Source organism: Dysidea avara, chromosome 2 (genome assembly GCF_963678975.1).
Source record: "Dysidea avara chromosome 2, odDysAvar1.4, whole genome shotgun sequence".
NCBI classification, from domain to species: domain Eukaryota; kingdom Metazoa; phylum Porifera; class Demospongiae; order Dictyoceratida; family Dysideidae; genus Dysidea; species Dysidea avara.
In genome coordinates this window covers 53,630,007-53,646,255 of record NC_089273.1, presented here as the reverse complement: position 1 = coordinate 53,646,255, position 16,249 = coordinate 53,630,007, and the positions used below count along the sequence as shown (strand labels likewise).

The 16,249-nt window shown below is 36.4% G+C and overlaps 1 protein-coding gene across 2 annotated transcripts in view; it reads left to right on the top strand.

Annotated features, from left to right (window-relative positions):
• Positions 1-9,294: 9,294 nt before the first annotated feature.
• The window catches only part of LOC136247678 (1-phosphatidylinositol 4,5-bisphosphate phosphodiesterase beta-4-like), a 47,171-nt gene continuing 40,216 nt past the window's right edge, over positions 9,295-16,249 (top strand). For both annotated transcript variants that reach the window (XM_066039507.1, XM_066039506.1), the window contains exons 1-3: positions 9,295-9,456; positions 14,588-14,668; positions 15,773-15,823. In XM_066039507.1, coding sequence (XP_065895579.1) covers positions 9,358-9,456; positions 14,588-14,668; positions 15,773-15,823 — 231 coding nt within the window. In that variant the 5' untranslated portion in view covers positions 9,295-9,357. The remainder of the gene's footprint in view (positions 9,457-14,587; positions 14,669-15,772; positions 15,824-16,249) is intronic.

Genomic DNA, 16,249 nt, shown 5'->3' with positions numbered 1-16,249 from the left:
CTTTTCCTTCATGGCAGTATTGATTATAGGCATAGCCAAACCCATTAAAGTTTGCAGAGCTACAGTGCCCCAAACCATTCCAACTAGTTTCTGCAGACTTGTTTTAAAAATCTTATAAGAATTTTCTACCAACTGACTAACTTATCCCCATAACTTGACTTTACAAATGGACTTTGTGTCAAAGATATTTGTTTTTTGTATTTACGTCACTTAGGACACATGGGTAGCACATGTGAATACATACGTGCTAGGAGAAAATGTGATATATTTAATCACTCATCTTACTAACCTTATTCCTGTTAACTCATTCACCAGAGGTCACAATCAAAGATTCCATCACATTTATTATGTGCTCAAACAACCCATCATAGCAATTCCTTTTTTCCAAGATCAATTAGGCTATGGAACTCACTACCTCAAGAACATATTCAAGAACATATTCAAGAACCATCACTATCCAGCAGTTGAAGTAATTTCCTCAGTAAGTTAACATCATAGTTAGTGAGGTGGATTAACTGAAAAATACATAGCAATTGTGCATTTAGTGATAAAAGCACCAAATTTGGCCAGAGGTAGATGATCACCTTACAAACGAATCTGGATATTGGGCCAATGCAGACCATACCCCTTTGATAGATTCTGCCTACTCAACTGGCACTAGCAAAATATTAATGTTTAACTGCACAATAAACAAGGAAAATGACAAACTGAACATGAACTCTCTACCATATGATGTAGAATTACACTACTTTACCTATTTTGGCATAGCAGATATGGCCAAAATGCACTCTCATCAGTTGTGAACTCATTTGATGTTTTTGCAATCATGTAGATGCCTTTATATACTTTAATTCAGTTAAAAGTAAGAACACATACTGTACATCCTAGGAAATGTGTGACCAGATCTGCGGAAAGGTACCTTTTTCACACACAAAATTGACCCATTTTTTGAACTTTGAAACTTTTATTATTGCATATAATTGCCCATGAGTGCAGTTAAAGTATCTGGCTGCAGTTGGAAACTAAAGAGGAAGTTAATTAGGAGTCAAGTGTTACATCATTTTGTTAAAATGTGTGAAAAGGTTTTGCAAATCCAGTCACATGTCTATTCAACCATCCCCTATATAACGACCTGTATTATTTACATGTACTGTACATATGGTCAAGGTAAACGTTGCTATAGTGGGTTAGAGTATAAGAAAACCACTGCATGTACATGTATATACATTTAGTGATAAACATAGCTATCTAGATTATAAGGCTATTGGAAGTCCCACTCACTTTAAGATATACCCCATGAAAAAGCAATAATTACAGTAATACTATAAGTATTATGAATCTTGTCTTATTACATGTTGTACATGAATTCAAATTATTCTATAGTTTGTAATTGCCTAAGTACATAGACTTTGTGATCAATACATAGACTTTGTGATCAATACATAGACTCAGCTAGTTTACAAAAATTTAACTAGGTACACACTTGGCTATTATGTTATTTTCAGACTCCAAAATTCGTGCTCAAACACAATGTTGTGTGTTCAAGTGCATCCTTCATGCACATAGCAGACTTGGGTAAACCACATTGACAAAACCTGACAATAATATTTCACAATGGAACCTGAAGATCTCACCAATCAAAGCCACTCTAGAACAACACAGAGAGTCAGGAAGACCATGTATGGAGGCGGCCACTGTTAGCAATTCCTGAACCACCAACTAGGGCTGGATATGGACATAAGCTGACCTACGTATATGAACCATAACCAGCACATTAACTGGTCCTGTCATACAGCAGGATGACAAACCTCTGAATAATGTGTGTATAACATGTTCCAGTGGTTCATTTGGTGTACGATACAATATTAACAGTGCAGCTGTGAGCTCTGGCAGTGCATTTTCAGGTATTCCATGCTTTCTTCTTACTGTGTCCAGCAAAACTGGAAACAATCCGAAACATCACAGCCTGAATTTTAGTACGCACAGCTGGGCAATGGATGATGCTACAGTGTTTGTGTCTTTACATTAGTCTTTAAGACTTGACCTTCAAGTATCATGTTTACTAAGGCTAGCACAGGCCCATAACCAGGATTTTTAGCAGGACCCTTTTCTGTTTAGTGTACAGTGTATGTTTCTGAAACACATTTTGCATGGGAATTAGCTAGCGAGTGTGGGGAAATGCTCTATAGAAAAATTCTTGCATTTAAATGACTAAATATTTTAATATGGTGACATTTTTTGTTGAATTGTTTTAATTAAAGTTGAGAACAGCTGACTGTACATGTAATATCGAATATTTGATTTCTCTGTTACTGTACCTTGATTTTGAGTGTAATTTACTAATTAAATTTAACAGAGGGTGGTTTGTCTGAGGTCACCAAAATATTGGCTTGTAAGATCAACCCACTAGAAACCCCTGAAAAAGGTTCACCTTTCCCAAGCATTTGACCAGTTATGTACAATCTTTAAGTGCTTGTGCAAGGTTGATGGTATTATTGTCACTGTCCAGCTCACAAGCTTTGGTGTGGGCCTTCACCAGGGCTGATATTTTCCTCACATGCCATTAAAAATATCTCTCTTCTGAGCTCTTACATCAGTAAACAGATCTGAAGACACTATAGCTACTGTGGCTGTGAATTATATTATATAAGGGACCAAAATAATTTTACTTGGTCAAACTGTTTCCTTGCATACATTATGTTTGCCATGTATCTGTTTTGCATCAAATGTAGCTACGATAGTTACCAGCCAAAACAATGATGTCATCCACCGTGTATGTGCACATCATAACTGGCCCTATATTTTGGAAAGCTAAATCTTTTTTGCAAGTTTCCAGGGAGTTGTCAGAAAAATCTTCTCCCTGCTAGCCTTAGTAAGCATGATACTTGAAGGTCCCAATCTTAAAACACACGTTAATGTACAAACCCTGCAGCATTATCCATCGCCCAGCTGTTCAAATTCAGGTTGTGACACTGATTCCAGGTTTTTTTGGGTGTGGAATACCTGAAATGTACTATCAGAGCTCACAACTGCACTGTCACTATTGTATCATATACACAAAATGATCCAATGGAAAATGGTATACACATTATTCAGAGGTTAGTCATCTTGCACTAGTTGACAAAGCCTGATGAAAAAATTTTCACAAAGGGAACTGCATATCTCACCAAGCAAGCTTAAGGCTGCTCTAGAACAACAGAGAGAGCTACTTGTCGGGGAGGCCATGAATATATGGGGCAGTTGCTGTTAGAGGGACTTTTGCATGGCAGTGAAACAGGTATGGTCAAGAGTCCATAATATATATGGTATTAGTATATAAATCACAAAATCTACGTAAGTAATTGTAAACTATAGAATTCATGTATGCATATTAAGACAATTTGGTTCACCATATTTTTGTATTGCTTTTTCATGGTTTTAGTGGTATATCTAAAAATGGGTGGGGCTTCCAATGGCCTTATTAACCAGATCACTAAATGTATAGCTATACATATACATACACACAATGGTTTTCTGATAGTCTAACGCACTACACAGCAAAGTGTATATGTACAGTACATGTACATAATACAGGATGTTATATTATGGTTGAATAGATATTTTCTAGTATGTACAGTATGTTTTCCTACTTTAACACTTCTTAAATGTATTAAAGTACATGAGAGCATCACATGATTGCATAAAAACATCAAATGAGTTCACAACTGATGAAAGTCTAATAATGTAGTACTTCATACTAAGTTATACTGTTGAAACAGTGTTCTCGGTAGAAATACTACACACAGAGTGAATTTTGGCCATATCTGCTATATGCCAAAATAGGTAAAGTAGTGTAATTCTACATCATATGGTAGAGAGTTCATGTTCAGTTTGTCATTTTTCTTGTTTATTGTGCAGTTAAATAATATTTTGTTATTGCGATTAAGTGGGCGGAACCTATCAAAGGAGGGAATTGGCCCAATATCCAGATTCGTTTGTAAGGTGGTCCTCTAGCTCTGTGCCAAATTTGGTGCTTTTATCACAAAAACGCACAATTTTATAGCTAATCCACTTCACTAAGTAGCAATGTTATATATAACTCTTTTAGTTACTGTAAGTGTAATGTAATGTATGTGCATTTATCCTCAAACTGAGGCTGCACACTATTAATAAATACACAGTGGTCAGAGGCAAATCTATAATTATTTTGCTAAAGTATGTGTGTGTGTGTGTGTGTGTGTGTGTGTGGGGGGGGGGGACACTGATTCGACAGTGTACTCCACAAAATGCAAAGCATAGCATGCCCCCAGGAAACTTTGAAAAATTATAATGTTTTAAAATTATTAGCACTTTACAGTGACCAGCACTGAAGGTCTGACAGCAACATGTGCTGCAGCCTTAGGATTACCTAACCTACAAGGACTTAGACCGAGTGACTTGACTTTACTGACTGAATAAGGTGTAACAGAAAAGGGGCCAAAGTAAGGAAAAAAATCCCTCCAACCCCAGGATTCGAACTGCAGGTCACCCAATGTCTAGTCGGGGCCACACTCAGTCTTCCTCCAGGAGGGATGGGATTTGTTCCATAAGTTGTAACATCACAAAAAGTTTGAAGTTACATTATAAGGAAAGGGCCAACACCAACACTAGATTGAATTTCTTTCACTAACAGAATAATCAATGACTGGAACACCCTTCCAACTGATATAGTAAATGCTTTGGACACAACTTCTTTTAAGACATTACTAGACATTTATTGTAGAGACAGTAGATTTATAATTATGTAATTCAATATATAAGACTTTGGTCTTTCTCAGAACCATTAATAATAAATAAATAAATAAAGGATGGAAATTGACTGAAATTGACAGTTCAACACTGGAAATGTGAATACTAATACAATATAGCTATATACTAAGCTAGAAAACAGAATTAGGTGTAGGCAGCTCCCCAAAGAAATCAGCATTCTGGTGATGAGATGTGGAAATTTTGACTGAAATTTGTAATTATATAAATGTTTGCAAAATTCAATGCTGGAAGAATGAATGCTACTGAGCTGGTAATACAATGTCTATATCAGCATTCTAAAGGAAAATTTGAAAAATTGACCTTTTGAGAATGATTGTGGTGGTAATTTCGACTGAAATTTAGTTAGACTCTGTTGTAACCAGTACATCAGCGGTGTAGCATTGGCAGTGATCACTAAACATAAAGGAGATAGTTCAACACACTCGGTTGAACATGATTGTATGCAGTTATTCAGTGATTGCAAATTATTGGCAACAGATTTATAATGTGGAACTTCAGCATCTTGGATTTTTGGTTGATCTTGTGACAATTGAAGTTGGCTGTCTAGGCCAGTGACTGTTACAAAGCTTAGCAATGAATGCCATCCACCAAATGGTACAATACATTGCGTACTTCAGCAGGCAGCTTATGTTGCCATCTCCTGTTCATACAGCTAGAGTATTTAACTATCAGGCTTCAGTATCATGGGATGTAGTCGATCGGTTGAACTGTTGATATGCCATGTATAATTGTTTAGTTTTATAAGTAGCTACGATTTATTTTATTTTTGTCTTGCCAGAGCTCCAGTTATATACTTTAGTAGCTAACTTGGTAACACTGGGACTAGACTCCTGACCTCCTGTTGAAGTTTCAAGATTATTTGGCCTGAATTATCATAAGGTCTGCGCTATACTAAAGCACAAGCATTGCAAAACATTCAGGGGCGGATCCAGGGGGGGCACTCTCTCCCCCCCCCCCCCCCCCCCCTTCCTCCGGATTTCTTTTTTACTGTTGCTCATTGAACATAGCTAGGCACCTTAGACATAATTTAAACATTTTTATGCAGTTTATGACTATGTGTAATATAAAAGTGTCTGTAGCAAATTGTTACCAATATTGACATAGCACAAGGGGAACTAAGTGGGATAGAGCACCCTCTACGTTTAGAATCGATATACTCTAATAAAACAGTCAAGAGTAACACAATTGTAAAAACACTGTTTGTCATTTAAACAACCAAAACACACCTGTTCTAAATTGAGTAAATGACTCTATCCACACCCTAGTGACTATAGAAATTCTCTGGAGATGTAGCTACACACCAAATGCCAGGATTATCTATATGCTTAAATTTCTTGTGATACTTGTGCAGGGGACCTTATGCTAATTCTTAAAATTTCAACTTAATTTCAGCCAACCAAGATCATTCTCAAAAAGTCAAATTTTCAAACTTTTTTTTGTTTTTAGACTTTATAGCTACTACAGCTCAGTAGCATTCATGCTTCCAGGATTGAATTTTCATAAGCATACATTTACAAATTTTAGTCAAAATTATCTCACAATGTTAAGTTTTCAAAATTTCAATAGGGAACAGTTTAAACTAATTCTGCATGGTTTATAACTCAGTATCTTCCAGTGTTTGAACTATTAACAAATTTTAGTCAAAATTGTCACCAAATTCAATCTCAGAACATTAAATTTTCAAAATTTCCTGGGGGGAATGCCCCCAGACCCCCTAGAAGGCTCATGCTTCACATTTCGCAGAGTGTGCTTTGCACACTGTGGAGTGACTTCTACCTGTGTGCCCCCCCCCCCCCCCCCTCCCCTCCTTAGCAAAATCCTGGATCCGCTCCTGATATTTAAACATAGATGTTGCTGACATGTAGTGTGTTGGTGCATGACTTTTCATCTTCCATTAGAGCAGGTGTAATTATGTTACTCTTGACTGTATTATTAGATTATATTACTATTCTATTAGACTATCTCTGTCTCTAAATGTAGAGTGCACTCTAACCCACCTATAGTTCCCCGTGTACTACATTGTTGAAACAAAAGTGTTATGGTAGCACCTACATGCTATATTTTGAATGGTGCTTATATGGGTAGCACTTTGATTTATAAATTAAGCCACTTCAAAAATGTCTAAGGTGCCTAGCTATGTTTATTGAGCAACACTATGAAAATTTACTGAGGAGAGGGGGGAACTGGCCCTCCTGCCACCCTCCTAATCCACCCCTGCATGGTGCACATGTACAACTTCGATACAAGCTAAAAGTGTCACTTGCAACTATACAAAAAGTACTTATCTGACTGCTGTCTTTAGCATTTTTGTGTAGTGTTTTCAGAGCAACCCAAATTCCAAATTACTTTATATACAATTTGTCTCTCTGGAAGTTTATTAATTTTTTCACCAGAATTTTTATAATTATAATAAGTGACTACTTAACACCACATAATGATGTCTTCAAACCAACAGCTAGCTACAGACTTGCTTTTATCTACTGTTAGACATTGGAACGACTTTGATGTCATCTTACTATTATATAACTATAATAATTATTTGACCAAATTGTGGAAAATCACCTTTATGGTTGCATCTATAATTTTTGAAACTAGCATGGTACTGTGTTAATAGCAGAAAACACTTTTCTAAAATTCTTGTAATTCAAGGTATTTGTACCCTTACATTGGTCTTATAATGCTGTACGTGTTTCAGAACTAAATATTTAATGTCATCGAATGCACCCATAAGGGTAATTTTCCAAAATTTGGTCACATATTAGCTACGTCACAGTATATAGCTAGCTACATACTAAGAAATATACACAATGCACAATGCAATAACCGTATAACACTTGGCATATTGTGAACATCACGTAGCATAACACCAAATCTATATAGGATTACAATACCATGCATATAAATGGCAAGCAAAACAATCATGCTGACTTGAATTCCTACTTTCAGGAGCTAATATATGTGCATGTGGGTATCTATCTATCTATATTTTAAGGAAAATAAATAGCCATTGCATTATACGTAATTGCAGGGTAATAACACATTACCAGCCTCAGTTTGCATTTCGTTTTTTTGTTCGTTTGTTTTTACCTCCTGTATATTTATTAACAACATGCATATACATGTTAATTACCTAATTTGTAATGTACTGCTGTCTGCCTATGCTAATTATGCATTGAATACAAGTATATGCAATGAAACCCCCAATTTGTGTTCTGGATGTCATTGGACAATGGTGCACATAATAATTATTATTGGTGCCACACAGAGTTGGGGAAGTTACTTCATGAAAGTAATATAATACATATTATTTTTATATCAGTATGATAATATATTACAGTTACATATTACTTAGAATAAATAGTAACTTAATAATATTACATATCAAGTTACTAACTTAATAATATTAGCTACAAATATTAAGTTACTAATGCTAAGTTACTTTTTTATTACGACAGCTAAGTTAAAGTTAACATATAAACCACGTGCAGTCACGTGATGCACATCAGTCACGCGTACGTGCAACACCTGAGCACCATTATAGAAGAAAGGTTAATGGATTAAGGTGATTAATTAATAGTGGAATGGATAATTGACAGTAAAATCCATTTATAATGCGTTACTTGTTCATCTTTACTCGTAGTATCACTCGTTACATCGCGGTAAAGTTACTCATTACTTTTGCTTCCAGCTACTTGTTACGTAATAATATTACTTGTTTTGTTACTAGTAACAAATTGTAGTTTCCAAAAGTAACTTAAAGTTAAATTACTGCGTTTCCAAAAGTAACGCGTTATATTACTCTGAATTGTGAATTGTAATATATATTACGTAACACGTTATATTACGTAACGCGTTATCCCATCTCTGGTGCCACAGCATTTTCAAATCACTATTTTCAAATGAAGTTGATTTAGACTGTTAAAGCATATCACTCAACTTGTCACAAAGCTACATGCCGGTAAGGCTTATTAAGTCCTAAGTTGTGACATACCTACTAGTTTGGAAGTGGAGGTCTGTGATAGTTGGATGAAAGGACGATGGTATTTCATTCCACCAGTGAGAAGCAAAATTTCTGAGTAAATGCAAGGCGCAACCTCTGTGAATTAGCAAATATGTCACTGGAATTCTGTATATAGTTATACTGGCTGTATGTGTCACAATTCATTAACACTGATGGTTGTATAAAGGTGTTCAGAAGTCTTACCTGGTTATACCACTTATGCTTGAACACAAGAAGGTACATGGTTTAGTAACATGTTTCTGACTCCGTCCCTGCTACACGGCCTTCTTTGCAGGTCCTCTCAGTACTGAGAGGGAGAGTCATATCATCTTGGGCTTTGGCAACAAAAAGTCCTTCAGTGCCGGGGCTGGCTGATCAGGTATGCACAATGACTTGATGGTCTGTATCTTGCGGTATAAATCCATTCCAGTGCGATTTGTGGCGGCGCTATCCCGCGCCTGTAACTCGGTCAAATATATTTTTTTATTTTGAATATAATACGCGCCTAATGTTGCACGTGATTATTTCCTTCTTCGCCTACTGTCCCATTGTGTGGTAGCGCTGAAGCAATGGCGGGCGATGTGTGTTATAACCACAAGCGAAGAGCTCAAGCCCCTGTGGTCCCTGAAATCCTTACCACTGGAACACCGCTCTGGAAATGGGACGGAGTGAGTTTTCTAATGTCATGTCTACACCCAATGTTTGTTTTTGAAACGCGCCAATAACGTGTTACTTGTAACATATTAGCGACTAAGAACAGTAGCGCGATTTAGTGTAGTGATTTGTGTGTGGAGTGTAGGCCAGTGTGGCGTATTTCCAGTGACATTTAAATGTCTTACCGCCCAAACACATTTCTTTAATGATTAGCAATATTAGTTACAACGGTATGTAATGTTTTGCTCCTCAAATGCCGTGTGTTCAAGGTCACCTGATGTGATTGTTGCTAAGAGGGGAAGCTGGTTGGCATTCACTTGTCTATTGGCAAGTTAACACTAGCTGGTGTGCCTGTATGTTATCATTAGCACCTACCATACCATGTTTGGTGTTTTTTGTGGGTGAAGCTATTAATAGTAACGGTATCTCTACCATAGCTACGAGAGGGATTATTGTTGGAAGATAAGTCACCGTTCTGTTTCAAGGAAATTTCTCATATCTACTATATAGAACTAGAACACATTTTCATGTTTTATTGTGATGGTTATAGATCCATTGCACATGTGCATGCGTGTGTATTTTGTGTGTGTATATGCGTGTTTGTAGTGTAGCTTACAAGGTAGTATAGTGTAGCTTACAAGGTAGAGTGTGTATGTGCATTCGTGCGTGTGCAGTGTACATGTGTGTGCGTTGTGAATTCTCCAATTTCTAATTCGCAAGAAACGGTGTCATTTATTACCAGTGATTCACTATCATATTACATTCTAAGAAGCTCACAAATAGTTAAGATCAACCGAGCTCTTTGTCACTATTGTAACTAGTTGTGGTATGCATGAAGAAGCCTGTATAGTGTAAGGGTGACACAATTGGAACTCTATCAATGGCTGCCATGTAGAGGGAGTTACAGATATCAGTTATTGTGGCTCCTTAAGACACTTGCTAGGCTTGTATGTTATTTGGTTGATCTAGTCAACATTTTTTGACATGAGATTTATTCTCTGTATTCCACAGAATTTGTGATATCAAGGTTGTGACTCCGTCTCCATTCATTGTCTCCCTCCTTTCACCAGCCTTCTTACTAGTCCATACCAGAGTAACATATTTATTATACCAAAGGCAGTAGTAGTACATGAGTTGCTGTTGGTCCTTCAGAAGTCTTCACTCCTTTTAGTCTCCACTCTTTTATACTGTAAGGCTTTTACTATCCTCTAAAACGTATCAGTGTGGAATTTATTTTTGTACATTTTGTAAATAGGTATCTACTGTAGGCAGTTGTTCACAATTGAGGGGTGTACTTCCAGAGATTTTTCAGGTTAATCTAATGTACCTCTCACAGAGAATAACTTCAGTAGGCAATATTTCCCTAAGTGTCCACTATGTGAGATTATGTGCTTGTTTATTAGGGGATTACTGTTGTACCTTCTTTACCTGCCAGTATGTTTATCATTTGTACAACTTGGTTGGGAACCACCATTTTTTTTTTTTTTTTTTTTTTTTTTTGATAAACTGCCAAGTATGCGTACTTACATATCCACTCATATAAACATCTTTGATTGAAAATTGAGTACAAAGATGCATACATTGTAGTCTTTTGTTGTTCACTCACTCAAGTATTATTGTGAACATTTTTAACAGTGTGCATTAGATACCTCTATGGTAACACAGACTTTGAGACCAACAAAAGTAAGTGTTCTCTTTCAGAGATTAGAGCCAGACCTGTTCAGCCTGAAATCTTTGTCCCTATTCAAAGATGATACTATTACACAGATGTGGTTACATTGTGTTGTTAGGTGCTGTTGTATTGGTCTCAGTTACCAAGCATTATATGGCTTTTATTTGACAATACTCACTGATTGTATTGTGCAATAGTTGTATTCCCTGAAATATTGACAAACTCTGAACTTGGTAAACATGGTAACTTGAAGTTTACTTTAGTATCTGAGGAATTTATTAGATGCTGTGTTGTCAGAATGTTTTCAGATCAAGGGTTACTGTATAGTAAAAAACTTTGGCAGTAAAAAACTTTGGCAAAACCCACTATTGCAAAATTGCCAAAAAAAAAAACTTTGGCCAATGGGGTTTCACCAGAATTTTTTTTAGCTACTACGTATACTGTACCGCTTGAATGCAATATCGCTACACGTGAGTGCAAGTGACACAACTCACCAATTAAGGGGCGTGGCAGCCATTTCAATCACGAGTCTTTATCCCTCGCATTGAGGGATGATGACTCATGATGGAAACGGTTGTCACACCCCTTAATTAGCGAGTCTTTTTAATTGCTTGCACTTGTGCATAGCGGCATTGCATTCGAGTGGTAGCTACCGTATAAGTGTAAGCATCATTCACTGGTTCTTGCATCGTAGAGAATACAATAATCTATGGTTCTTGTAATGTCGGGAGCAATGTTTAGATTTTTGTGAACTGTTATGGGGCAATGAACCTAGCAACAATTGAAGGGAGCTTGGAAATGCCCACAATACCTGTCACGATACTTCAATACCCATCTTTTCAACATGGCCAATCTGCTCTTGTCATTGCTAAAAATAATTGACAGATAAAACTTTGGCAATTGTAACACTATTTGCCAAAAAAATTTGCTATACGGTAACATACAAATTAACAACATGGTCACCATCCTATATTATTCCCTGTGCTGTAATGGGCAATACATGCTGTAACTGATGTATGCTCTCCACATACAATTCGTGTTACCCATATTGGATATATGATCCTCAGGGAATCTGTGATTGTCTGTTTGTTGTTGTTGTTTTTTAAGCTACATCCAGATAAAGGTGTTTGAGACCAGATTTGTTACACTTGAGGACACCTACATAATCCATACACTTATTTAAGGTTCCAAAATATCCCTTAGTGCATAGAATGATCTGGAAAATCAGGCACCTTGATAATCAAGACACTGTGGTTGGTGACCATATTACATACTTACAGGTCACTTCAGCAATTTAAACATGTTGGGAATGCTACAAGCCATGTTAATTGTTGTGCTTGAAATAACAGTTTTAAGGAAGAACTTTTCCTCATTGGTCGCTCCACACACTGTACACTTCCTAACTGTCATTACCATATTAAGATGAGTTGTTTACATAACTAGCCCAGGCCACACATGACACACATCAGTGTGTATGGAATGTGGTGTACACATGTGGTTTAATTAGGTACCACTTTAAAAGTCATTTTTACATTAGCGAAACAAGGAGGTTGCCACTATATGCACTTGCCTTCTGTGCTTGTAATTTCCTGGCAAATCTGATTTGTTGAGCTAGTGTGCAGTGTGAAGAAGACACCCAGGACACTTGTCCGTGGTTCCATTTGTATAAGTGTACACATCTTTGAACCATGTGGCACATTGGGGACCATGTGCTTATGTGTAAGGCTGATTTCTGAGAAAGCTATTTTATAGTGGGCTGTCTTTCTTGTATGTACACACTTTACTAACATTCTTTGATTAAGTTAACATATATAGAAGTGTTCTGTCTATATATAGTAGATAATCAGAACTTAAGGAGTTGTCCTCAGTTTAGAGGTGTATAAATACTGTTGGTTTGGGACCTAGATAGGTCATGGGTGTCCTTTATAAGAGGTTGTCTACAATTCAGGAGTGTTCTTTAAGAAGGCATTCCACAAAGAAATTGTAGCAACTAATACTATCATGGAGAATAGTGACATATAAAACTAGTCAATGTTGTTATATGATACACGTGTGTCTTGTGGTTTGTGTGTAAACTGATCAGATAACATGTGATATGGACTTGTGGGGTTTTCAAACTTTTATAACTCATGATGTTTTGTGCTGTTATGTTATTGCGTAATTTATAATTTTCAGTGATTAGTAAAACTTTGATTGGCTTAGTATTTCAAGTTACAGAATACAAATATTCTATTGAAGTACTGAGGTGTGATCTGTCATGTGATGAGTATATAGTTTGTGTGGTCATTAGTATGATGTTAAATCAGATTGCTCAGTATCCTAAAAATGCCACAGTTGAACAGTTGATTGTTTGACAGCTGATTGTGAACAATTTTTGTAATCATTTTTAAAATTATTTCGATGACCAGATGTTGTTGGACAAGGACTCATAAACATTTGAAATGGTTTGGACGCTCGTTTTTAATTGAACTTTGGGCATTGCCTTAGCTTTAAACTGTTTTACTACTGTTGTTTTACAAGATCTGCTATTTTTACTGAATATTATAGTCATCAGTAAAATATTGCCAAGTGTGTTTGGATTACTTAGCTCACGTTCTAATTTCCATTTGTGATTATGTATTGTATAACCACCATAACCAGTTTGCAACCAGAAGCTAAGCAAAAAACGTTACCCACGTTCATAGAGAAGTTACAGGTTATGTATCAACCTCACCTCTCTTTGTACTGCAAATATTATCCATGCCAGACCACTGTGGTGTGGATAAAGTCATTAAAATGGGATGGGTGGACATGTCACCTTTTGTTTTATCCAATCATTCTTTTAAATGTTATAAATTAACAACCCAAACTGAACCCATACAAGTACTACTAATTGTATTAGGTATTGCATGGCTTCAGGATATGTGTTTGTGGTATTGTGTAATGTAGTGAAATTCTTTATTAGTGTGTGAATCAGCTATGTAGCTTTGTTGAACATAAACCTTAGGGTTTTTTTAGTTCTAACTTTCTCTAACAATAGCTCGTGTATTGTGTGGATAACTAATTGACACATGGTTACAACAGAGCTACAAAGATGTTCAGAACACCTTCATTTAGAATCCTTTAAGTGTTGATACTTGATATCACCTGGTATGTCACTGTAGTAACTAGTGGTAGTCACCATAGTAGCAAACAATACAGTTACTCTAATTGAAGCCACCCATAAGTAAATGTCTAATATGGTAACTAAGTATATGAGTGGCATTCTCTTCATATCTATATCAACACGATGGGTTTTCTTGCTGGAGAATTTAGTTACATATTTGGTTCTAGTTAATTTCATAGTAAATTCCACAAAGCAATGCTATTCCATTCTATGAAATATATATATATATATTGTCTGGAAAATGTATATTATATACCATGTTCATTTGTTGTGCTGTGCATTAATTAGAAGGTATTGTATGTTACCTTGTGTGCTTGTTTTTACACAGAATGATCAAATGGGGGTTCCCCTGATCTTCAAGGTTGATCCTGATGGCTTTTACCTGTCAGCCCGTGGAGAAAAGAATAAGGTGTGTGTGTGTGTGCGTGCGCGTGTGTGTGTGTGTGTGTGTGATAGCTTATGTAGTGTAGCTACTTTGCAATACTCTCAATTCAATAAAGGACACACCTCCATAATAAGGACAAAGATTTTGCTCCCAACACATCTGGCTCAATACATTATTTCCTCTGAAAGAGGATAACCCCTTTATTGTAGTAAAAAGAATACTAAAGTTTTGAACCAGCAGCTGCGGATGTTGCTGCTCCCCTGACTGAGTGGCCTGCAAAGATAGATACATCTGTACTAGCTAAGTGTCTCCCACAACCAGCAAGCTATGGTACAACAGGCAACTGGTTTATGTGGCTTCATCACATCTGAAGGCAGGTATTAGACATAGCAAAAATTCAACACACAACCAACAGCAGTGAGCTAAGAAAAAGGTCGAAGAGCCAAGGCATGGTGGGTATTTATAAGAGTTCTTCATACGCATACTAGTGTTGGGCGATATTGAAATTGTGACATGCAGTTATTGCATCAGTCATGTAATGCAATTATTGCAATATTGCATGTGAAAATGAAGCACACCTACACTACATGGTTTAAAAAGTCCATATTACTGCTTGTTTTCACTGAGAATTAGTTTATAAACATAACTTCTTTGCTAACAAGTTAATCAATTGACATAATTGGCAAGAACCATATCAGATATGAGGTCTAGAAGAGACACAAAATAGATGAATAATCCGATAATTATTACAAATGCGATAATTATATATTGCCTATACAATAATAATGTTGCGAAGGAAAAATACATGCAATAATGGTATTGCGAGCACTTGCTGAGACGATATTGGCGATTTATTGAAATATTTCCCAACCCTAGCGCATACATCACATACACGTGACACACATTCCCATGTGTTAATAACTACTAACAGCTGGTAATAATAGAGACTGAGCCTTCTGAAATATAATTAGTGTGCATGTGTGGTAATTCATCAAATCAACTGACTATGACATTTTGTTTACCAATCAGTGAACATACAAGGAATGAAATATTGTTACAGTATAGTGCTAAACCCAAAGGATTGTCCTACTTCATATACACATTGTTTATATGTTGCTATGGTTACAGGAAGCACTTTATTGGGATATCAACTTGATCAGTGACGTCCGAGTCTCTGAGGTGAGGTTGTCATGGTGATTTGATGTTTATATATGTGTGATAAGTATTCTCTGGTCTAACATACTTGAGTATGTCAGTAAGGTAGAGAGTGAAATGTCTCTTAATAAACTCTTCAAATTAGTAATCACCTCCATAGTAAGGCCAAACATTTTGTCCCCACACAGGTCTGGCAGTGAAGTGGTTTATTCATGACTGTTAACTATACATGCTTGTTTAATGGTCCTATCTGATCTTTGTGTGATTATGATATAACGGTGAAGTTATTGTGTTGATAATGGACCCATTTTCCTGGTTTATAGATACTGTATTGTAACTAATTACTGTTGTGTTAGTGTCAATTGTAACTGTGAAATGAGTATAGTATGATGTGTTGGTCCCTGAACTGTGAACAAGTGTCAGTGAGGTGTCCTGATTTCAGGGGTCTAA